Source organism: Mytilus galloprovincialis, chromosome 9 (genome assembly GCF_965363235.1).
Source record: "Mytilus galloprovincialis chromosome 9, xbMytGall1.hap1.1, whole genome shotgun sequence".
NCBI classification, from domain to species: Eukaryota; Metazoa; Mollusca; class Bivalvia; order Mytilida; family Mytilidae; genus Mytilus; species Mytilus galloprovincialis.
In genome coordinates this window covers 34,875,612-34,900,777 of record NC_134846.1, presented here as the reverse complement: position 1 = coordinate 34,900,777, position 25,166 = coordinate 34,875,612, and the positions used below count along the sequence as shown (strand labels likewise).

At 31.0% G+C, this 25,166-nt stretch overlaps 1 protein-coding gene across 1 annotated transcript in view; it reads left to right on the top strand.

Annotated features, from left to right (window-relative positions):
* LOC143046539 (uncharacterized) overlaps positions 1–25,166 on the top strand; it is a 189,104-nt gene that overhangs the window by 75,063 nt on the left and 88,875 nt on the right. The window contains exons 66-90 of the mRNA XM_076219695.1: positions 966–1,154; positions 1,735–1,875; positions 2,894–3,079; positions 3,748–3,894; positions 4,896–5,084; positions 5,405–5,545; positions 6,044–6,229; positions 6,715–6,846; positions 8,015–8,209; positions 10,378–10,509; positions 10,931–11,116; positions 12,627–12,764; positions 13,650–13,835; positions 14,385–14,516; positions 15,116–15,301; positions 16,055–16,189; positions 16,601–16,792; positions 18,471–18,605; positions 19,235–19,432; positions 20,012–20,140; positions 20,748–20,936; positions 21,524–21,655; positions 22,028–22,213; positions 22,760–22,906; positions 23,266–23,457. Of these exons, the coding sequence (XP_076075810.1) occupies positions 966–1,154; positions 1,735–1,875; positions 2,894–3,079; positions 3,748–3,894; positions 4,896–5,084; positions 5,405–5,545; positions 6,044–6,229; positions 6,715–6,846; positions 8,015–8,209; positions 10,378–10,509; positions 10,931–11,116; positions 12,627–12,764; positions 13,650–13,835; positions 14,385–14,516; positions 15,116–15,301; positions 16,055–16,189; positions 16,601–16,792; positions 18,471–18,605; positions 19,235–19,432; positions 20,012–20,140; positions 20,748–20,936; positions 21,524–21,655; positions 22,028–22,213; positions 22,760–22,906; positions 23,266–23,457 (4,101 nt within the window). The remainder of the gene's footprint in view (positions 1–965; positions 1,155–1,734; positions 1,876–2,893; positions 3,080–3,747; positions 3,895–4,895; positions 5,085–5,404; positions 5,546–6,043; positions 6,230–6,714; positions 6,847–8,014; positions 8,210–10,377; positions 10,510–10,930; positions 11,117–12,626; positions 12,765–13,649; positions 13,836–14,384; positions 14,517–15,115; positions 15,302–16,054; positions 16,190–16,600; positions 16,793–18,470; positions 18,606–19,234; positions 19,433–20,011; positions 20,141–20,747; positions 20,937–21,523; positions 21,656–22,027; positions 22,214–22,759; positions 22,907–23,265; positions 23,458–25,166) is intronic.

Below are 25,166 nucleotides of genomic sequence, written 5' to 3'. Positions count from 1 at the left end.
ATTAGTTAAAATGATCTACTGACCCACATTATGATTAATACTCACGATACTGTTTCATAATTAACTCTACGTAAGTGTGCAGTAAATGTAATTGTTACAATCTGTCATAACACAATGAAAGATTGTATTGAAACTAAATTGACAGGTGAACAGTAATCACAGCCTGGTAGTATTCAGGTGACCTGAACGGACGGTCTGTAGGTTATATTACAAAAGATACATACTGATCAGTAACTTCAGATTACAAGGCCCGTTTTATGAGGTTGAATTGTAATGATTTTAATTATTTTATTATTTAAATACAAAAATAGCGGCCGGTATCCGATTAAAAGGAATAACCATTTAATTAAATGCAAATCTGCTGGGTCTTCTTGATTTGGCCGGTATGGTGGGAGAACTATATTCAGATTGAGAAATTTCAATGTATAAGAAACAAATTAGGGTGTTGCATTGAAAACTTTTTTCAACAGAATGTCAATTTTATTGTTTGGCTTTTCAAGTTGCTGCAGAAGGTGTCAAAGCAACAATTAAATAGCCTTGCAAGACTTCATAATTATTTGGACTAGGTACAAATGAATAGTACTGATAATAGCTTTTTGTCTACCAAAAATAATGCCCATCAGTATCTTAATGATTAATCATGCAACCTTGCTTTAATTTTTGAAAACAATCTTTTAAAGTACACTCAAGTTTATGTTCATGGTTTTTCATCACTAGAATATCAAACTACTCATGAGCCTTTTTTTATGTTCACTTGGTTTTCCAAAGTATTTTAAATATCATGAAAATTGATGTAAATGCATGTATATATTTAAGTCAAGGAACAATTCCAGTGGAATAACAGTGGTAAAACTTTAAAATGTCATTATTCCAGTGGAATTACAGTGGTAAAATTTTCCAATGTCATTCCAGTGGAATCACCAATCATATTCCACTGGAATTTTTAGTTTATTATTTCATTTTAGTTGACTGTGTCAATTAAAGATCGTGGAACTCCATCACAGACAGGAAATAATGCCTTTGTTACCATAACGATTACCAGAAATAAAAGTCCACCATCTTTTGCCATCGCATCTTATGAGAAAACAATCTCAGAAAATTTCACTGTTGGTGGTTCTGTTGAAAGAGTGGCTGCTACTGACAGTGATGGCACGGTAAATATTGAACTATTTTTGGCGGGAAAGGCAATGTAAATGTAATTTTTTTTTGCAGGCATATTTGAAGAAAAGTGTTTTGCTTGTTATACTTGTTGCCAAACTATTTTTTAATACTTATTATCAAAATCCTATTTTATCTTCATGTATAACAGTGAAAAAAGAGTACAATCAAATTAAATTTGAGCTTATTTTAAGATTTTAGAAGATATAATCATAAAAATTTTACCAGAAAATCTTAAATGAAAGACTATGAAAATTAAACATGGCAAACTGGTTTGGTATTGAATTTGGAAAATTTAAGACCATCACAGAAAAAAAACCAGTATTTTACTACCATTTTTGAAAATATTTGCTATTGACTTATACTTTCTTTCATTGCATTGCATCTGTTGAGACAATTGGAGATTAAATAAATTTGTTTTTAATGTAAATCTTGAGAAAAAAAAATCATTTATTAAGAGTGTTATACATGTAGCTTATTACATCCATGTAAAGCTTTGTTTCTATCATTTAAAAACTATTAAAGAAAATTCTGAAATTGAAAATATTACATGAGATTTTTGTTAAATTATTACAGTCAACACCCTATGGACAAGTGACCTACCAGTTAGTTGGCGACTCTGACAGCAATATTGAACAGTACTTCAGTCTGAACGTAGATAATGGAGAAGTTAGATCAAGGCAACCCCTAACAGGAGAAAATGTACCATATTATCAGGTATGATGCTTTGAATTCATGTAAACTTTTGTTAGCATGGATATTATTTGTTTCTCTGTTGAATTTACTTTCATAACTTAACATTAGTAGGACTGAAAATCAATATGATGTGATTTAAATACAAATGTAAGTATTGGAGAGCAATAATTCTACTCTTAATTTGCCACAATTGAAAAAAAATAATCCTTGTTTTCAAAATTCCAATAGGGAACATACCTTTTATAATTGGACATGTAGTTTAGAGGAAAAATAAACAACTGAAGAAGGCCAATGGCCGAAACGTCTTGAAAAATGGTTTTTATATACAAAGAAAAAAAATAAGTAAAGAAATATTTCAGAAGAAGTATATTATCTATAGATTTTGTTAGGTTTTTCAAGATAAAAAAACATTATACATGTACTTTTTTGTTTACAGAGTTAAATAGTCTAAATTGTGTCTCTTGTGTAAGGCAATTACTTTCTGGTGAAAATTAGAATAGAATATATCTTTGACTACAGTAACTACAATCCCCTTCCCTTTCATGAATGTGACCTACCGTATTAGACTATTTACTGGATTCGTTATCACATAAGCAACACCACGGGTGCCACATGTGGAGCAGGATCTGCTTACCCTTCTGGAGCACCTGAGATCACCCCTAGTTTTTTTGTTGGGGTTCGTGTTGTTTATTCTTTAGTTTTCTATGTTTTGTCATGTATGCTGTTGTTTGTTTGTCTTTTTCATTTTTAGCCATGGACTTGTCAGTTTGTTTTAGATTTATGAGTTTGACTGTCCCTTTGGTATCTTTCGTCCCTCTTTGATTATAAGAATAATTTAATGTCATGTTGTACATATATAATTATGCATACTGAGGAATAAAATATAAATATTAATGGTTGTTCTAAAACCATTTTAAAGATGAAAGTAGATATAAACAGTATATTTATCTGTTTATTCTTGTAAGTTTTTGAATGTTCGATAATTATAGAATGTTAAGTGCCATTGTTTTTATATGTTTCACTCTCTGTTTATTTCTAGGGACGTGTCATCGCCACTGATGGTGGAAATCCTGCTAGGTCGGCCACAGCAGTTATCAAGATAAATATAGATCGTAACTTAAACATCCCTCAGTTTGATCAACTAGCATATGTTAACCAGATCTATGAAACGGAGCCCTTCAACAGTGTGGTAGTTGATGTCAATGCACAAGACGGGGATAGAATTGTAAGTGGTTACCTCCCTTCTTCTAACAATCAAGTTCTGTAAATTCAGAAATTAATGCGAGGTTTTTATTATTGCGAAAAATGCGACAGAGTTGTAAATGCAATAATTTAAACTCTAATTTTGAAATACTTTATATGAACTAAAAAAAAAAATTTCTGTTGCATTTAAGTCAAAAATGACAAAATATAAATAATATATTGTATTATATGTGCCACAGCAATGTCTACCTGCGTCCCTCCAATGAAAATTTCTTCTGATAAAAATTTGTTTTTCCCCTCTTTCTAGTACTGTAGTTGCCATGTGAAAATTTCTCCCTACGTACTCATTTAATTTTGTAGTACACTGAAATTTAATCACTAAAGCACTATCTCAAAACTTAAGCAGTAGTCTTACAGCATAAGGTCAACAAATCATGATTAAAAAAGTGCTCAATAGCCAATTTACAATTTTTTTAATTTACTAATCATTAACAATGGAAAACCTTTGGAGCCACATATTTATAAAAAGCTCTCACATTTTAATTTGATAAAAAGTCATGAAGAATTCAAAGTTCCCAAATCAATTGCATTAGATGGTCATACATTTCAACGTTCTTTTAAAAGGAATATAAAGCAATATTTTACTATAATAAACTATTAACTTATGCCAAGTATTTCATGTTTGTTTAGGCCCCATACAACACTATCACTTATTCATGGATCGATACAACAGGAAATGGTCGTGGTCAGTTATATTTTGCCATGGATCCAATCTCCGGACAGATTACAGTACGTCAGAACTTATACCAAGACACTGCAGATACAAGATTTTATACAGTAAGTCATATAGATAGTTTTAGATATAAGAAGATGTGCCAATGAGACAACTCTTTATACAAGTCTAAATGTATAAAAAAATGAACCATTATAGATCAAAGAACGGCCTTCAAAAGCCTTAAAATGACTAGTGTAAAACCATTCAAACAGGAAAACCAACAGTCTAATCTTTATAAAAATCAAGAAACACTCATGAACCACATCAACAAATAACAAATACTGAACATATTATTATTAATATTTGATTATTGTAACCAACTTATTTTGGCGGATACTTTTTTTTCACGTTTTACCCTTTCATGGCCGCTTCCCGGCTATTTAATTTTGCAATGTTCTGATTGACTTGATGAAGTTTAAAAAGGAAATATCCAAGCTTTAAATATTCGCGACAATTTAAATTTGCGTTATTTTTTTACTCACGAAAATAAATCGCTCGCGAAAATAAGTTGGTTTACAGTATTGTCATATTTGGGTTAAAAAATTCAATAATAAAGATCCTCCAATTTGATATTTGGGAAGGGAAGACCTGTGTAAGGTCAACATGTTTTTTTTATTATTTTAAACCATCAATGAGTTTTCCAGACTAAAAATCAAAATGAATTAAAAACAATTTAATTCATGTTAGAATTAAGAACAATTCTCTGTTACCACTAGCCATTTGATATAGGAGGTATTCACCGTTTCAGAATCTAATACTTTCTGGGTAATATTTTCAAAAGCAAGCACCCAAACTTTGTAATTGGTTTAGAACGTTCTAAACAATAGAAATTCAACCAATGACGTAACGTTATTTTCATTTTGGTGTACGAACAATGAGATTACCAATAGTGATAAAGATTCTGAAAATGTGATTATGGACATTCTGAATTTTAAACTTAGAAGAAAAGAAAAAAGAATCAAGGAAGTCTTATTTAAAACCTGAAATTTGCAACTTTCATAGATGTAAATATTAGATAATGCTCTTTTGTCTTTGATTCAGTTTATTCTTTCTATCTTTTCAGTTTGAGGTCACTGCTACCGATGGAGGCTCAAAGGTATCTGCTAACAGAGCTGCAGTGAATATATCTGTCATCAGGAATTTGTTCCCACCCACTTTCGAGAATGAACCCTATACTGCCAAAATCAACTTCAACATAGCTATTGGAAATGAGGTTACAAATGCTGTCAGAGCTGTTGACCCAGATACTGATGTAGGTCATATTATTTAAAGTCTAATTTAAAAATTTAATCACTATTGAAATCAAAACACAATATGAAAAAATATCAAAATTTATGCTAGCTGTGAATTTTGAATTAACTGTCATTGAAACAAGAAATTATCTGGCAGGTTGCAAGAACTTATATAATAGGATTGACGTCTTCTGCTGTAAAGGTTTTAAAAGGCAAAGATACTTAATATAGAAAAAGTATTGGATAGAATCTAAAATCAAACTTGAAAGAACTATTTTTGTTCAGAGTTCAGCAGCATTAGATAGGAAAGGTATAACTCATGATTTGCTCTATTTTTCAGAGTCTCTATAATACAGTTTCAATAAGATACTCTATCAATTCTGGCAATCCTGAAGCAGACGCTTTCTTTCAAATCAATGCTGCCACTGGACGTATTACAACTAAAACTTCATTGAGTCAAACAACATTAGAAGAGTTCACGGTAAGTTTTTAATGAATAACGGATAGATTTTTCACTTAGATTCATTAAATGTTGGTTGCCTAATGCCCTATGGTAATTTTTCACTTTGTAAGGTAATGGTAAGTCACCTGTTACCATCACCCGATATTGTACAAAATAAGGCCTACAATATGGAAATATTAAACATGTTTATTTTATTTGTAAAAAATAGTTTTCTTATATTCAACTTAGACCTGTATTATTAAATATTACTTAAGAATATATGTATTTGTGACAGTAACTAACTGATATTTGAGCATAACATTAAAAGATTATATATTTGATGATTCTATCATATGTCACTTACTTTTCACCTAAATATTCAAATTACCCTCAATGAATACAAAATGTTGAATAAATTGATACTGCAAATCAAGATTTATGTTTATCATTTGTTTATGACTTAACTTAACAAAGAATCCAGTTCACTTTAAAAAGCTTAAATATAACACTTTTTTTTATTTTTTTTTGTTTTATTAGATACCAATTGTAGCTACAGATGGTGGCACCCCAGCTCTAACAGACACTTCCACGGTGACTGTAACTGTTGAACGGAACTTAAATCAGCCAGAGTTTACTGATGTTTCATACACTACTTCTATCTATGAGACACAGACACCTGGTGTTGGTTTCTTACAGTTAAATGGAAGAGACTTGGATGTGGCAGTAAGTAAAATGGTTCTTATTTTGTGGACTTCCAAAATTGGGTGAGAATGAGGAAGGGTTATCTTGAACATAGTTATAGAGTACTGTAGATTTATTATAATTCATAGGATACCAATTTACAAGGATTTCATGGATACATGAATATGATTTGAAATTTATAATTTTTCTACAAGTTTGTATACAGATTTCTTTAAATCACAATATCAAATATGCATGAAAATACATTTTTTCCATAATATACAAAAATTGGTATCCACAAATATAAGAATCCCACTATACTTTAGATCAGTGCAGATAAATAATTTTTTTTTTCACTAATTCATTGTTTGTTCTTTAACTGATAACACATTCCTCTGTTCATCCAATAAATATATCTGAAGTACTAATAAATAGAATGACTTCATATTTAATAAGAAAAATTTTAGTGATAAATTTTTCAGATCATTCAAACACTAATGTAAACTAAATATTTTATTTCTTTGCAGTCTCCTTTCAACACAATCAACTATGACGTATATGGTAACACTGAAGCAATGAATTTCTTTGGAGTATACAGACAATCTGGACTTGTTTATCTGAAACAGTCACTACTGGAAAAACCACAAACGTCATTTTCTGTAAGTACAGTTAAAATAATTATTAAACATAACAATTTTAGTAAGTTGGTGCTTTTTGAATAGTGAAAATATACAATCTTATGTAAGAAAATAAAAAAAATATCTAGCTGTCTGCTAAGAGGCAACCATTTTCTTGTTAAAGTTTATTCAACAATTTTTTTTTTATATGCAAATATACATCTTTTTTTTTTGTTACACTAGTTACAACTATTCAATCCTTTATGAAAATGCTCCTGAATCCTAACATTAAGTGGGTACAGAACACTTAAAGGAATTACATCTTAAAAATCAGCTGAACACTTTAATCACTTTCTATAAGTAAGGAGAACTCAGGCTTTTCAACGATTGTCAAACTGCTATATATCTATCCAAATTATTCCTATAAATTGTGTAGTTCAAATTTCTAGAAATTTTCATATTTTTATCAACAGGTGAGGTCAGAGTAAATATTTTGTCAAAACTTCATGAAAATTAAACTAGCCAAATCTGTTTTAGTTAAAGTGTTGGATACCCCCTTAAATTATGAAAAATGACAGTTGTACATAATCTGTTTTTTTAAATATAGTTATCTCCCCTTTTTTAGTTCAATGCCATGCTAATAGTTATCTCCCCTTTTTTAGTTCAATGCCATGCTAATAGTTATCTCCCCTTTTTTAGTTCAAGGAAGTACACCACTAATTAATGGCCCCATTGCTTTCTATGTTAAATTCCTCAATTTCCAGTGGTCACAGCTCTTTTATCTTAAGTTCAAATAAAGTGACAATCATTGCATGTCAAAGCAACACCTTCTGGTGTCCTGTACTGAAAAAATCAACATACCTTACATTGCATATAAGAAAGAACTGGTTCCCGGAACTTCGGATGTACCAAAACAGGTACTTCCGATCTGACAAAAAGGCAAAATCTACCCTCCTTTTTAAATTTCATGCCATTTTTTTATTATTCAAATTTATCAGTCAAAAATTGTTCTGCAATGATCACCAGTCATGCAGCTTTCATTTGATACCAAAATTAATAAAATATTCTAAATGTATTAAAAGTTATGTCCATGCGTAGGAACTATTTTGTGTTAAATATGTACTACTTTCTGGTATGTGCTTTCTGGCCGGGCCTGAATTAGTGGTGTTACACCTATATGCCATGCTAATAGTTATCTCCCCTTTTTTAGTTCAATGCCATGCTAACAGATGGAGGTTCTACACCAAAGATGTCTCCTGTGAATGCAACAATTACAATCAATGTGATTAGGAATGATTTTACACCACAATTCCAGGGATTACCCTACATCGGAGATCTAGACGAAAACATACAACAGAGTGGTTTTGTTGTCTTCAAAGCCTCCGCTACTGATGGTGACCCTTCTGTAAGTTTAAGTTGTTATGCAATAGTAGAATTATAGAGGGACCATCGTGAAAAAAAATTGGTATCTTCATATTTTTAGAAATGCTGAAAATTTAGGAATTATTGTGATTTTTGAAGAATGAACAATGATGCAAGTTTAATAATGGCAATTTTAGGAAAAAGCTACATATCAGATATCAGAATGCAAATTCTTGTTATTACAATGCTCAAAGAGTCACATTATTAGCATGGCTAAAAATCCTTGCAATAATTTCTGATGTTACAGTAATGAAAATCCTTTAATTTTTATATGATCATTAAAATCAATTAAAAAGAATTGAAATAACTTATATATGAAATTTAGATTCAAAGCTGATAAAAACATTAACTAAGTGTTCAAGTTGATTTTCTCAATAACATTTATATGTATTGCATATTTATAATGTGAAATATAGTTTAATATAAATGTATTTATGAAGTATTATCTGTTTGAAGGTGAATATAACAACCTCAAATGGGTCTATTGCTGTATGTAGCTATCTTTAAACTTCTTCTTATAGGGGTCACTCATAATTCTCCTACCTATTTTCAATGCATCTTGAGTCCAAATTATTTTATTAACTATGTGCTCAGATCCAGTTACTCTGTTTTCTTTTTCATATCTTATAAGTTTTGGAAAGGTGTGTCTCTAATTAATGAAAATCTGCTTTCAATCCCCTCATCATTTATAACTTGCAGTAAAGCATCGAGATGTGATTATTTTGCATAAATGTCACATAATATTGATTTGAGACAGATTTTTCTGTTTTGTGCATTCTAAATCTGGGGGAATGTTGATCAGAGAAAAACAATCTCTGTTGCTGGTTGCTATGCAAGTTTGCAGGTGTGTTGAAAGAAACATAGTTTAAATGCTAAAAATAGAACTTGATGAGCACTGAAAAAAATGTGGACCTAATATTTTGGCATATCAATCCCATTATCTGACTGTGAACTAATAATTAATTTGGGTGCTTTTAAAACAGTATATAAATAAAAATTATGTGTGACCCCTTAATTTGGTTAAATGTGTCAGAATTTGCATGACTGGAGCTAATAAGAATGCATGAATTGCTAAAAATGGTTTGATGGGTTGTTTTTGAACAGGATTTCTCATGTTTTTATGTGACTATCAATCTAAAGTCTTGTTTTAATCTCTAATATGATGATTTTAAGGATGTTTTCTACTCTGTTTAAAAATAATAAGCTTTTTAAAAGACTTATAAATTGAAAGTATATAAATAAAGAAACTAAAAAAGCAGAAAGAAAATGGAGGGTCCATGTGCTTGTTTTTGAGATATAAGCTGTTGAAAATTTGGCGGGAAATAATTCTCTCTAGGTTTTTCTTTCACTTAACATTGGCACCTTTTTTGTTTAAAAAAACTATGAAAAAATATCAAGGATTTCATAAGATTTTGAAATATGGTTTTTTAAGTAAAAGAAAAGAAAAGTAGAGGTTAGTGGGCAAATTTTTTTAATGTTAATACATGGATAAAACCAGAGGATTCCGAAAATCTGGTAAAAATTCAAAAAGTAGAGGAGCAAACATCCTGAATGTTCAAATTTGGTTTTTAAATTGTTTTCAAGGGCTAAAATGTATTGATCTAAATTTCCAGCTATTGCATGATGCTGGCAGGTTAAATATGCATATGCATGTTATTGTTTTTAAAAAGCACTTTTTAACTTGAAAGGAGAAAAGTTAAGTTTGAGTTGGAAAATCTGGAATTTTGTGAAGGTTGATTTCTTTTTATAACTATGGAAAATATTTCATCATTGTTGCAAAGAAAAAAGACATAACGATTAGAATGTTAAAGGCATTTCACAATAAGAATAAATGGTAGTGTCTAATAAATAAGAATATATGGTCTGATCAATTTCATACAAGGATGTCAATTACTAGGTTAGAGTGACATCATAATCTTGTTATATTATACATCATTTTTAAAGAAATAAGTAAAATATATCACCTTGAAAGCTATATCAAACTAAATTTTCAAGAACACAATCTTTTGCTATTTTTCCTCTAAATATTTTCAACCTAATCATTATATCCATAATTAATTTTGAAAACCGACATGGGGTTTCATGTTGTTAGATAATGGTGTTATAGATGAATAAGTTTCTACGTGTATAATGCATTGGTTGTATTTGTAGACCCATGATTTTGGACAAGTCCAATACAGACTTATAGGGGATGGAGGTGCACCAAACTACTTTTCTATCGACAATGATGGAAATGTTAGATTGAATAATGTCCTTCAAGGATCCTCTGCAACAGAATTCAATGTAAGTTTTTTAGATAATTTTACAATACATATTCTGTCAAGTTAAAAAGTATTACAGAGTCTTTGATTTTGTGAGAAGAAAAAATTAACCCTCTCTAATACGTAAAAAAAATAATAAAATTGAGAATGGAAAAGGGGCATGTGTCAAAGAGACAACAACCCGACTATAGAACAGACAACAGCAGAATGTTTAGTTTCTGGAATGCAAATTTTCTCTTATTTCCAAACAAGCACTTATAAACCTTGACACTGACATATTTTAAAACATTTCAGACTCACATCACATCACCAAATAAATGCCTATATGTTACAATTTTGTAAAAGGCCATGGTGTGATTTTGTCAAATTTTGTCCATTTTCTATGATCTGAGTGTTTGTCCATACTTATAAATTACTTGAATTCATTGATTATTTTCTTACAGTTGAGAATTGAAGCATATGACCAGGGAACACCACCTAAAACCAACACAACTGTTGCCTTAGTTACTGTAAAACGTAACTACCAGGACCCATTATTCAATGCCACAAGTTATTATAAAAGGATCCCAGAAACTTGGACATTGGGAGATGTTATACTTAGAGCTTATGCAACTGATGCTGATGCCTTGGTAAGTAACTTCAGAGAGGGGCGTAAAGGGGGGTATCTGCATGGAAGAACACAAAATAAAAATGCCATTTAACGATGAACGAACAATTAAAAATTTCTTGCACATTGATCTTTTTACCGATTTCATGAAAAATAGTAAATAACAACCCTTTTCACGGCTGCACGTGAAATAAAAATGACAAAACATGTTGCACGAAAATAACCCTTGACCACTCTCTTCAAAGTAAAAAAGTTATTTCTGAAATTTTACTAAATACATGTACAAATTGGTAGGAGCATATATATATAGGTGAATCATTAATAGGATTTTGAAACAAGTTGTAAGCTTATATTTATAAGTTACCTGATATTTTTACCTTTAAAGATTAATGTTCTTTGGATTTAACAGAAATTGTGTTTCTAAAAATATGAGCTTTCGAAGCTTTCGAAAAAATTTAACAAAAAGATGAACACTGTATAGAAAAAATATACTGTAAACCACCTTAAGGTTGTACCCAACACCTGAGCTAAAATTAGTTTGGCTTGTTTAATGTTCTTAAAATTTGGACAAAGTATTTACTTTGACCCTCTGACAAAAATATAAAAAATTCAAAAAAATTGAACCGTTTTATCAGAAAAATTACACTGGTTATATAGCAGTTTGACAAAAACTTATTTTGATCATTGAGAAGCTTAACATTCCTTTAACAACACCATGTCATTAAAACGTTCTGCTGATTTTACAGAGTTATCTCCCTGTAGTGTTAGGTACCACCTTAATTTAGCCTGGGATCCTGGCTAATCTTGTCAGTATAGCCAGGCGTGTATCAATGTACTGCCTGTCAATGATTGGTTAATACTAATTTTGTCGCTCACTGTTTGTTTTACATCTGTATCCAATCAATTCTTGTTTAACATCAATTAGTAAAAATTGACCGTAATTATTTTTCTTTATGAATTGATGTATAGTGTTATCATATCTAATTATTAGTATGATGATAATTAGTAAGCAGAAAAGGGTTCATTCTTATCAGCAATCGCCTGGTGAGAAAGTTAAAAGTTAAGATTTCACATGACCAAGGTGTGAATTGGATTTCAATTTTGATGGTTTACATCAAACATCAAAATTTATGCAAATATTTATTCAGCCTCACTTTAGATTCAGAGTCAACTGGCACTGAATCGATCACGTGGTATTTGTTCCCCACCTGGCCCTTGCGACGCGCAGCTAGATTGGGCCGGATGCCAGGCTACACCTTAATTTCGAGTGTAATTTATTTTCACAAGTAGAAAAATAAAGTGAATATAAAACTTGTATCTTTCAATATTTAACTTCAAGTAAATTAGAAAATAGCTAAATTAAATGGCTGCAAAGTGGACAAGAAAGGAATAAACACGAATTAATGTATCCTTGAAAATAAGATGGTTTCCAGTATATTTTCCACTGATTTGTAATTTGCTTGTAAATGTGATTTTTTTTTATAATAGTTGGATAATACTCAGACCTTATGAATTATTATGTTTATTTGCAGGCTCCAAGCAATGTGGTGAGGTATTATATAACTGCTGGAGCAGACGACCAGGAATGTTTCCTTATCAATGAAGTAAATGGTGACCTGACGTTGAAACGAAGCATGCTATACAACCCTTGTAGAGCTTCTCGTTATGAGGTACTACAGCATGAAATTTTTCCCTCACACATTTGAATATCTTCGTTTATATATTTTTTTGCAGACAAATATAAATTCCTATACTCGACACGAACGTACTAAAAATCCAATGGTTTACTGAAACAAAGAAAAAAACTGATACTCCACTGAAAATATTGAATAATAGATATAATAAATAAATTGGAGGAAGATAAAAATCAAATACACAAATCAAAAGTTATATTAAAAGGCACAGACAATGGAGAAAAATTGTATAAACACAAAAATCACTTAAGAAATGAAAACTCATACAATGCTTCCTCTATCCTTAGAGGCAAAAGATACCAAAGGGATATTCAAACTCATAAACGAGGCTCCCACAGGGTCAAAAACGACCTGCGACCTCTGGGCTTTTTAGAGGCGACTTCCGACCTGAGGGCCTTCTAAAAACAACATGCGACCTGTAAAATTTAGAAAAAAACGACCTCCAACCGACTTTTGTCCTTTGTGTTGGGAAAAAACGACCTGCGACCTGTACATTTCCCTTAAAAACGACCTCTCAACGAATTTAAAAGCGACCTGAAGAGGGTACCCTGTGGGAGCCTCATAAACCAAAAAAACCAAACTGACAGTGCCAGGGCAAAAACAAAAACAACCAAAAACAGTACACTAAAGACAAGTAAGAAAACTAAAGACTGAGCAACACAAAGTCCACCAAAAATTAGGGGTTAGAAAGTGTTTCAGCAAGGTAAGCTGCTCCTGCTCCACATGCTCTACCTGTCTTGCCGCCCAATTTAGTACAAATCCAGTGTTATGTCTTACGAGTTCACATTTGAAAGTCATTTTTTTTTTAGTAGAATGGAATAAAACTTAGCCAGTAAACACAATTTTCATTTTGTTTTCCAGATGACTGTTACTGCAAGTGACCAGGGAACACCAAAGAGGGAGAAAACTGTTCAAGTAACTATTGATGTGGATCGTAACTTGAATGCACCAGTTTTTACAAACATTCCATCCGTTGCCTCAATTAATGAGGATATCCAGCCAAGTTTGACTGTTTTTACTGTTAATGCCGAGGATGGTGATACTCAGGTTAGAACTCTTTTTATTTTCTGAGTAAAGTGCAATATTTTTCAGATCAGACATGTGTTTATATTTTACTGATTTGATTGGTGAAGAAAAGACTAGTAAATTTCAGATGCTTTTCTATTAAGATATTTATCTCTACTACTCAACCAGCTTTAAGCACAAGAAGGTGTCATTTCCCTTGACTTATATTTTTTATTTCTATTGTTAATTTGCAGTTTCAAACATGATATAAAACAAAGTCAAGTTGTAAAAAAAGGATGAAAAGTTTTTTGGGTGGTTTTGGAAGGGAAAAAAAAAGATACTAGAAAAAGAAAACCATTCAAACTGCTTGTTATATTTTTTTATAGATTAAGTTTCAATAAAACTTACTAATTGATTATAAAAAGGCATAAGTGTATACAAAAATATTTAATTTTGAATTTATATTAAAAGTTGTTATATAAACTTGAAATAATTCAGTATATATGTATTATGAATTTTCAGTGACATACAAAGGAAAACAAACTTTATTTCATATACTACATTTTCAAAAATTGATATTTATTTTTTCAGAGTCCATTTAAAGATTTTACATTCAGTATGATTGGTGACGACACAGCTACCCAGTATTTCCAGATCAATGACACCACCGGAGTGGTCAGTTTAAGACAAAGTGTACTACCAGACACATTAGACCAGTACAGAGTAAGTTATATGGCTGTTATTATTACTAGCACCAAATATTTGCTGCAGATTTAGATATTTAAAAAAAAAAAAAAATAATAAAAAATATATTTGCTGGGGTTTTATTTTAGACACTTTTTATTGCAAGGACTCTACATGTTTAGAAAAAAATACAAGTAAAGTATTTTTCACACAAATGGTTAACAACATGAATAAAACACTTTGAAAAGGATCTTTAAAATAATATATTATTTTATATATCTTCAAATCAAACTACATATGCTTTCTGAACTCTTTGTTTGTGTATTGTGAATTGGAATTTCTTATTCTCTTTGGGCACTCCAGTTACCTGCACTAATGAAAATTTACCATCAGGGAGTTAGCAAAAAGTGCTGAAAACAGTGTTGAACACAAATCAATCAGTCGCCAATAAATCAATCAATCAATCAATCGATCAATCAATTCATATTCAAATAGTAAATGGTAACAGCAAGATTTTTCTGAAAAAATGTCAAAAAGGAGAACAATGTTAAGTTGAATAGGCGTGACCTTGTGATTATTAAATATGATATTTCATATAAAAATAGCTAAATAAAATAAACGCATGTTTTGTATTTCAGTTGAGAATAATGGTCCAGGACAAAGGAACACCACAACTGTCGTCTGTTGCTATTTTACAAGTTGATGTTACCAGGAATTTGTATCGGCCAGAATTTTTAAATCAGAACTATGAGGCAACAATCCCAGAAACACAGGCCATTGATACACCTATTATACAATTAAACGTGACAGACAAAGACACCAAAGTAAGGATTTGTTATACTTAACTATTGATAAACATTACTAGTCCCCCCACAATCCTCCCTATATATTGCTCCTAATTTTATTTAGGGACTATGGTACCAATACTCAGGTGCTAACTCTTTTGGGTCTGTACTTAAGAATTGAATGCTTCTTTTTGTAACTTCATTGGGGTGTAAAAGCTTTGACTGAAGTACATTTTGTATGAAAATGTACGCACGGTCAACGCTTTTACAACCCTATGAAGTTACAAAAAGAAGCATTCAATTCTGTTCATTGTTAAAGGTATAAACTGACCAAACACAGATTTAGGAGAAAGAACCACAGATTCATATTTTCTTTGTATATCAATAAAGCAATAAACATATTTACAAAAAAAGCAAAATCTAGTTGAAATTTATGGTACTCCAAATATAACCACAAACATTACATTCATACAATTGTAATTAATTTCTTTTGCAACTGTTTAACTCTGAAATATATTTTAACCATTTTAAAAATTTACCTTTTTCCAACTCCAAATCATCTAAGAGATTTGCAAATTCTTGGATGAGGATCAGTTATAAATGAAGTAAAAGCCTTATTGGATCTAATAATTATATGTTATGCAAATATTTCATTCTCTTTTTAAATATTAAACAATAGTTGTGTTTACCATTTAAGAATGTATAAATGATCTTTGATAGTGGAATAAGACAAAAAGTTTTTAGTTTTCAGTTAGGATTTTTTTTCCATCAAAATGTTTATTTCTTTTTCAGTCTCCACACAACCAGCTGACCTATACCATACAGTCTACCACAGGTGCTCAGCAGTACTTCACTGTGACCCCGTCTGGTGCTATTGTGGCTATACGATCTCTAACAGAGGATGGAGCAAATACTAACCCTTACCTTGTAAGTTTTGAAAATATGTTGTCATAAATTTTGCAAAAACTTTTACGAATTCATAGTTATGATAATTTGTATTCTTCAATAAATTATTTATACTACTAAAATAATGAGGTCCAATTTGTTAGCCGACATGATGTAAAAACGATGAGTCAAAGAATTTAACTTTTATATATAACTAAATATAGGACAAGAAAAAAAGTGCACCTCATTATAAGCACGACTTTATCAGATGTCATAACAAATACTAAATATAAGGTACTTTCATAAATCAGTCACTAACCCTGATTTTTGTGGATGTGTTTTAGCATAATATGAAAATAAGTAGATGTAGGGGTAAATCATCATGAGGGGTAAAAGGAATCTTAAAAGGGAGGAATTAAAAATTGCATTAATGACATGTTTTTTTTTTTGTAGATGACAATAACACTGAGAGATCAAGGAAATCCAGTCTTAACAGCTATCACACAGGCAACTGTTAGAATCAATGTGAATAGGAACATTAACTGTCCTGTGTTTAATACAAACTCTCTGTCGACTTACACCATAACACAGAGTCAGACAACATTGGTGTTTGCCACAGTCAGTGCTACGGACGCAGATGCTATTGTAAGTTATTATTTCTGTGACTGATAAGCTGTAAATTACATAATAATGCGAATGTGTATTTTTTTCGTTAATTGCAACTTGATTAGTTTTGCAAAGATGAAAACTAGCAATTTTAAGTTTATACCTTTGTTTGTAGGTTGCATTTCTTGAAATAGCTATAACTAATGGTGCAGTTTGAAAATTTCATTCATAATTACACACAAAAATGTCTGATATGACAGTAGAGGCAATCTTGACTATTCCACTAGAATTGAGAATGGAAATGGGGAATGTGCCAAAGAGACAACAACCCGACCATAGAGCAGACAACAGCAGAAGGTCACCAACAGGTCTTCAATGCAACGAGAAATTCTTGCACCTGGAGGCGTCCTTCAGCTGGCCCCTAAACAAATATATACTGGTTCAGTGATAATGAACACCATACTAAACTCCAAATTGTACACAAGAAACTAAAAGTTAAAATGATACAAGACTAACAAAGGCCAGAGGCTCCTGACTTGGGACAGGCGCAAAAATGCGGCGGGGTTAAACATGTTTGTGAGATCTCAACCCTCCCCCTATACCTCTAGCCAATGCAGAAGAGTAAACGCATAACAATACGCACATTAAAATTCAGTTCAAGAGAAGTCCGAGTCTGATGTCAGAAGATGTAACCAAAGAAAATAAACAAAATGACAATAATACATAAATAACATCAGACTACTAGCAGTTAACTGACATGCCAGCTCCGGACCTCAATTAAACTGATTGAAAAATTATGTCTTCATCATATGAATATCAGGCACAATCCTCCCCGTGAGGGGTTTAGTATCATACCATCATAACATATATGAGAAGAACATAACCCGTGTCATGCCAACAACTGGTTTATTAAGAATAAATGTGTTTAGTTCCGATGCAAAGACCCTATAAGTGAATCAATATTAACGCCAAAATATGCAATTTTTAATGAACTTACAACAGTATCGTAACTATATCCCTTCTTAATAAGTCAATTAAAAGGTTTTGTTAGCTTCTGAGGTGAATACTGACATTTTTGTGCTTTATAAAGAATATTTCCATAAAATATTGGATGTGAAATACCTGAATGTATAAGAAGTCTGCATGTTGAGCTATATTTATGAATGAGTCCTTATACCGATGATAAAATTTAGTAAATGTTTTGACTAGTTTGTGATATCGAAAACCCTGGTGTAATAATTTTTCAGTAATACATAAATTTCTCTCGTTAAAATCTAAAACATTGTTACATTCCACTAAAATCTTTTCAAGCAACAAACTATTTATTGTTAAAAGAAAAAAAGGGTGCTCACTTTAATATTACCAAAAGATGTTTTATTTTTCAAAATACTTCATTATGTTCAATTGAAGCAAATAAAAAATAATCTGAAATGTTGTCCTGAGTAGACTTTATATTGGAAAACCATTCTAGTGCCTATTTATTCTTCTCTAGATAATATTCCCCAATTTTCATGCAGTTACTCTTCTTATTGTAAAGGAATGCTTGAAATACTGTTTGAAATATATTATTGTTACTCATGACATCACTAAGTAATACCTTAATTTGCACTAGTGCAATATGATATATTATTGCACGTTTAATTAAGATTACACTATTTATAGATATGTTGTTGCTGTACAATAATAGATGTTATTGCAGAATGTTTTTATTTTACAGAATACACCCTTCAGTAGTATTACATATTCTATAATAGGAGATGATGGTGCTACATCAATGTTTACATTAAATACAAATACCGGGGGAATTTCTAATCTACCAGCTCTGTACTCAGACAATGGACGTACTTACCAGGTAAGGGGAGATAAAAAGTTGTAATATTCAGTAGAATTCCATATTCTATCATAGGAGATGATGGTGCTACATCAATTTTTACATTGAATACACATACAGGGGGGATTTCCAATCTAACAGCTCTGTATTCTGACAGTGGAAGTACTTACCAGATAAGGGGAGATAAAAAGTTGTCATATTTGTCATGGTTACTAGAATGTTTTGAGGAAAGTTTTCTAAAGATCATGCAGAATTTGCAGATTTGATAGAAGGGATCAGAAATGTATACAACAACATATAACTTTTAATGGTTACAATCTAATTTACGATGTTACTGTTGATATTCAGTTCAACTTTAATTACTAAAAGGCAATATTTTCAAATTCTTGAGTTTTACACACCATGCTAAAATTATTATTTTACATGCAGCCATGTTTCAAACCATCATGTAAAATACAATGCAAAGCAGATGATGAAAACAAAATCACATTTTCAAATTTTCATTTGAAGGACGATAAAAGAAATGTTTGAAGTTTTCTCTAATATAGCATTTTGCACATAGTGATACTGTTATTTTTTTTCAATTGACATTGTTATCTTGTTTTACCTGTTAATTTTTCAATTGATTTTGTAATCTTGCTTACCTTCAGTTGCGTATCCAAGCTACCGATGGAGGAACACCACCTTGCAGCACAACCAGAGTGATTTTAGTGACAGTTGAACGTAACCTAAATGCTCCTCAATGGTCAGGCACCAACACACCTAATAATTATGTGGTGGAAATATTGGAAACTCATGACGTCACGGTTCCTGTCAAAGTACTGGCTGCTACAGATGCTGACGATAGGGTATGTCTTTATATTAAAATGGTCAATGAAGTAACAATGAGTTGTCATTGAATGGGAGTCATAAACATTTGAAGTATGATCATGGTACTCACACTCAGAATTCAACCAATCAAAATACTAGATATTGTGTTTCAAGATTGAATTTTGTATTCTGAGTATTGAGTAAAGTTTTATGATCGTAGGTCTAGAAATCAGGGTTTACTGACTTATATTATAGTATTCAAGCAAGTTACTATCAGAGATGCCCCTCATTGAAAATGTCTTTGATTTCCACTCACCAGAAAAGTGAACAATATGGCTGGCTGCAGATATTTTACAATATCAGTGTTCTGTGATAACCCAAATTTTAAGATATTAGTTTACAGATAACCCAAATTGGACAAATTCAAAATGCTGTTAACCCAATCATCTATACTTTCTCTGAATAGCTTTGGTAAAGCTAAAAGTAAACTTAAACTAAAATAATACTAGGTAAAATTCAAAATAGTTTGAAAAACTTATCCACACTGTGAACTCAGAATAATATTTTTTATTCTCAATTATGTAAAAAATATTTTTATAATCATCTTTATTTTTTAGTCTCCCAACAGAGATATCATCTATGAGTTTGATCCTAACTCCCAACATCAAGATTTATTTACAGTAGACCAGAATGGTCCTGTATATTTAAGAGGCAGTATGATTGGTAAAACACCTATACAGTATGTTGTAAGTACCAGAATTTATTGTCACTCTAATTTTTAAGAAGAATTGGATAGAGTTTTAAAAAAAATCAGATATTGCAACACTATTCTTTTATAGACAAGTATATACATATGTAAAGTTGAGAATGGAAATAGGGAATATGTCAAAGAGATGCATTACCAAAGAGCAGGAAACAGACCAAGGCCACCAATTGGTCTTCAATGCAGTGAGAAAATCCCACACCCTTAGGCGGCCCTCAGCTGGCCCCTAAACAAAAATGTGTACTAGCTCAGTGAAAATAGACCACAATATTCTCCAAAACATACAAGCGAACTAAAATTAAAAAACCTGCATGTTTATTATAATAATGATAAGTGTAACACACAAATAAAGCAGACACCATATACTGATTGCAGCTCCTAGTATCTTTATTTGGGCAAAGGAGTAGCTAGTTAAGGTTTGGAATACCTCAGAAACCACCATAATATTCCATCAGAACATCTTTAAGCTAATTGTAAGCATGTTCAAGATAATGTAAAATACTCTTATTGTAATTATATTTAAAAAAAAAATGCTTTAAAAGGTTACTGTATACTGATAGTATGTAAGGAGTTTATGTTTATTATTTCAGTTGACTTTGTTTGCTCGTGATAAAGGAACATCACAAAAAAGTAGTCCCGTGGGGACACTTACAGTCAATGTTGTTAGAAATCAGAATGCACCAATCATCAACAACTTGCCAAGGGAAGTAAATATCAGTGCCGGGCAGGGTACAAACCTTGAAATATTCCGAGTTTCTGCTACAGACAATGATACAAGGGTATGTGTTGTTTTATCTTACTGTAGTTAGCCCTTTGTCAGCCCTATGGTTGTCTTTGGTGGTCAATCTTTAGAGAAGATTAATTTTGATTTTGAAAGAATGCAACCATTCTTGAAAGGAATCTGATGTACAGTAATTGTCATTTGTTTTTTTATTTTATATAGATTAGACTGTTGTTTTTCCCGTTTGAATGGTTTTACACTAGTAATTTTGGGGCCCTTTATAGCTTGTTGTTCGATGTGAGCCACGGCTCCGTGTTGAAGGCCGTACATTGACATACAATGGTTTACTTTTTTTAAATTGTTATTTGGATGGAGAGTTGTCTCATTGGCACTCACACCACATCTTCCTATGTCTAACCAGATGATTATTGTAATAAATTACTGTAGCATACTAAACTGAAACAAACATTTAAATAACAGTGATTGATCTTGCATGATTATCAATTGTTTGAATCTTTTTAATTTTGATGTTTACCTTGATTTTTTGAACAAAATGAACAATTTTAAAGAAAACAATTTTAATAAGGGACCAAGTTTGTTCCTTCAAAAAAAACTACATTGTGATATATTTTTGTTTTGTTTCAGTCACCATACAATACCTTGACATTTGACCGAACTGGAGAAGGATCAGCCACTACTTATTTCAATGTTAATCCATCCAATGGTGCTGTATTCCTTACTGCTTCAGTCAGTGCAGTACCCGATGAAAGATTTTATGTAAGTTTACAATATGTCTTCTGTTCTATGTGTACTAGATTTGAGATAAAATGTTAGTATACATGTGCCATTACAGTTTAATGTGTTCTCCAAGAGATATGTTATACAGGGCCACATATGCCTCTTATTTTATATGAGTTCTACAAGTGCAAAATAATTTATAAGATTTTATGTAAGTGAGCATGTACCTTTACTGTTCTTTGTGCTCTCCAAGTGCCAAAAAAGAAGATTTTTGTTTGCAAGAGTACATATGCCTTTACTTTTTTTGGAGACTGTATGGTAAGAAAACTAGGTTATAGGTTATACAGTTGTGAAAATTTTAAAGGAAGTAATATTTTTTTTTATTTGCATATTATGGTTTTTTCTTTGTAGTTGAGAGTAAGAGTTCAGGATGGAGGTGATCCCAAGAAATTTGACAGTAAAGTTCTTACGATAATTGTGAACAGGAACCTGCAGAAACCTGTCATGTCTGCTGGACAATACAATAAAAGAATTCTAGAAACTCAGGCTGTTGGCGTGGAACTGGTTAAAGTCTTGGCAACTGATGGGGATAATTTTGTAATTATTTATTATTTACTTTCCTAAAAACAGATTGATAACAAATTGACATATATATGAAGAAATATATGTAGCTCTATCATAATATCATCTGTCTGAACTTAAATATTTCATTTCAATGTTATAAAAAAAAATTTGTCTGTTACAAATCACGATGTATTGTTTTATGTGTACATGTCATGCTGCCCATCAAGAGCACTGAGCACTTGATTGGAGTAATAAATATTCTTTTTATTTTTCTTATAGCTTCTTTTAAGAATAGTGTTGACCACACAAATTTTTTTTTTCTTTAATTCAATATTTTATAATGTTTTTTAGAAGAATTTCTTCTTTTTTTCTGATAAGAGTCTTAATTATTATATTTATGTTAATCTAAACTGGCCTATTAAAATATGAACATGTCTTTTGGAAAATATAAAATAGTGAATTACAAAAACATAAAATTGTGAAATCATAAAAAAGTGACTTTATCACTCAAGTAGTACACTTATTGTATGTAACAACTGTTAAATAATTTAAAACACAAACATATATTCATTATTTCAGCCACCAAACAATCAATTAGAGTATTTCATTTCATCAAATAATGCTGAAGTCAACAAGTTCGTACAAGTGGATGCTGATACAGGATCTGTTTCTTTGAAACAGTCAATCAAGAATTTTACCAATGCTGCCACAGTTTTCACTGTTTCTGTAAGTGACTTTTCAGTTCTATGTTCATAATTTTTATTAGTTTAATGTTAATTTTTGTTGGGTGAATTTTAAATATTTGTTTGCCAAAAAAATTATATATTTGGTCACATGAAAAGATTTTTTTTTTTAATGCATTATAGTATGTTTACACCACTTTTAATTGGATGACATCTGCTATCAATTACATGGTTGACTTTCACAGACAATTTCTACAATAGTGCATAATTGCAGAAAATTATTCATTTTTTTTTACTTTCTGTTGTAAATTTTAAAAAAAGGTTAAATTATTAAAACTAGGTCAAAATATAATTGTCAAATATTTCTCTTTTTATTTGAGCGAAAAATTATTTTAATTTCAGTTCCAAGTTTCCGCTAGAGATAAAGCAGTATCTCCACAGACAGCAGATAATCCACAGATTGTTCAGTTGACAGTTGTACGAAACACACGACCAAGGTTTACAAACACGGCTGCATATTCTAATACCATACCTGAAACTACCCCTGGTGGACAGATTGTTTATGCAACAACAGTATCTAACACAGACACTGACGTAAGTGAAGAACTTCCCTCACGCTCCTCAAGTTAATTCAATGGATGTTTCTTATGAGAAATTTCAGTTCAAGTTAATATATATTATCATGAGTTTATCACTTGTTTTATTTTAACAGAAAAAAATCAAAAAAATATATTTGAAGTTTTATATAATGAATTTCAATTCAAAATTATACATTTCTCATTCATGGACCCATTAGTTAATGCATTCTTGGGAATGATTAATATATTCATGGAGCTGTATCAGATTTGTAAAAAAATGGAAAAATTTGAAAAAAAATAATAAAATTTTTTAGCTTTTCTATTTGTTTTACACAAGTTTTTCTATAATTATTTTAAAATGTTGAAAATATGAAAGAAAATACAGTTTATTAAACTTTCTTATTTGAATTGTTTTCACTAGTTATGAATAAGATTTTTTTGCATGAACCCCCTGAGGGGTTCATGCTTATATATTGGTGAGTTTTGGATGTGTCTATGGGCCACTCGAATTTCTCGACCGGAAGTCGGAATAAAATTCTCGGAACGTCTCGAATGTTGTCGATTATTTATACAGGTATTAATCTATGCTTTGGCTACGCTAATCTGACTTAGTTTGACTATATAAACTTATTTGCCTTTTCACAAAACATATATGTTTTGATAAAAACAATATAAGCGGTGTGAAAGTTTCTATAAAACAACAACGCTATTATATTTGTTTTGAAGCGATCTCTAAATATTCTGTGTGTATCTAGGTCAATTATAACACGGCATTGCTCAGTGGCAGGATAACATGCGTGAAGAATTAACCACGTAATATAGTGTATTAATAATTTTATCAATGACTTGGGAGATAACATTTTGGTTTAAATATTTTTATTTATTTAAATCGGAAAACAGAAAGATAATATGATTTTAACATCAATGCTATTATATTTGTTTTGAAGTGACCTCTGAATATATATACTGTGTGTATCTAGGTCAATTATAACACGGCATTATGTTCAGTGGCAGGATAACATGCGTGGATATTTAACCACGTGATATAGTGTATTGATAATTTTATCAATGACTTGGGAGAGAACATTTTGGTTTAAATATTTGTATATTTAAATCGGAAAACAGAAAGATATGATTTTAAAAATTAAGTTAGTTTCAAAGCTGTTAAAGAAATATATAGAAACTATAAACTGTATTTATGTTTTTATAGAAACTAACAATAATTGAAGTCAGAATATTTGCAATTATGAGAGGGGCGTAAAGAGGGTATTTGCACGGAAGAACGCTAAATAAAATTGTTATTCACGATGAACGAATAAATAAAAATGTCTTGCACATTAATTGATCTTTTCAAGCAGGCACTGATACTGTAATGGTGTGTGCACCAACAGGCACTGCTGCTAAAAATATTAACGGTAAAACTTTACACAGTGCACTTCATTTACCAGTTCAACATGGTAATCAGCCAGAGTTAACACAATTGTCATCAAAATCTCTTAAAAAACTCAGCTTAGAATTTGCTTCTAAACATACATTAATTATCGATGAAATATCAATGGTTAGTTCAAATATGTTGGAATTTATACATAGAAGACTATGTTCAATAAAAGATACTGATGTTTTATTTGGTGGTATGAATATTATTGCTGTTGGTGATTTTTTTCAACTGCGACCAGTACGGGGTTATTTTGCATTTGAGAACAATTTTTTGTGGTCTGAATTTAA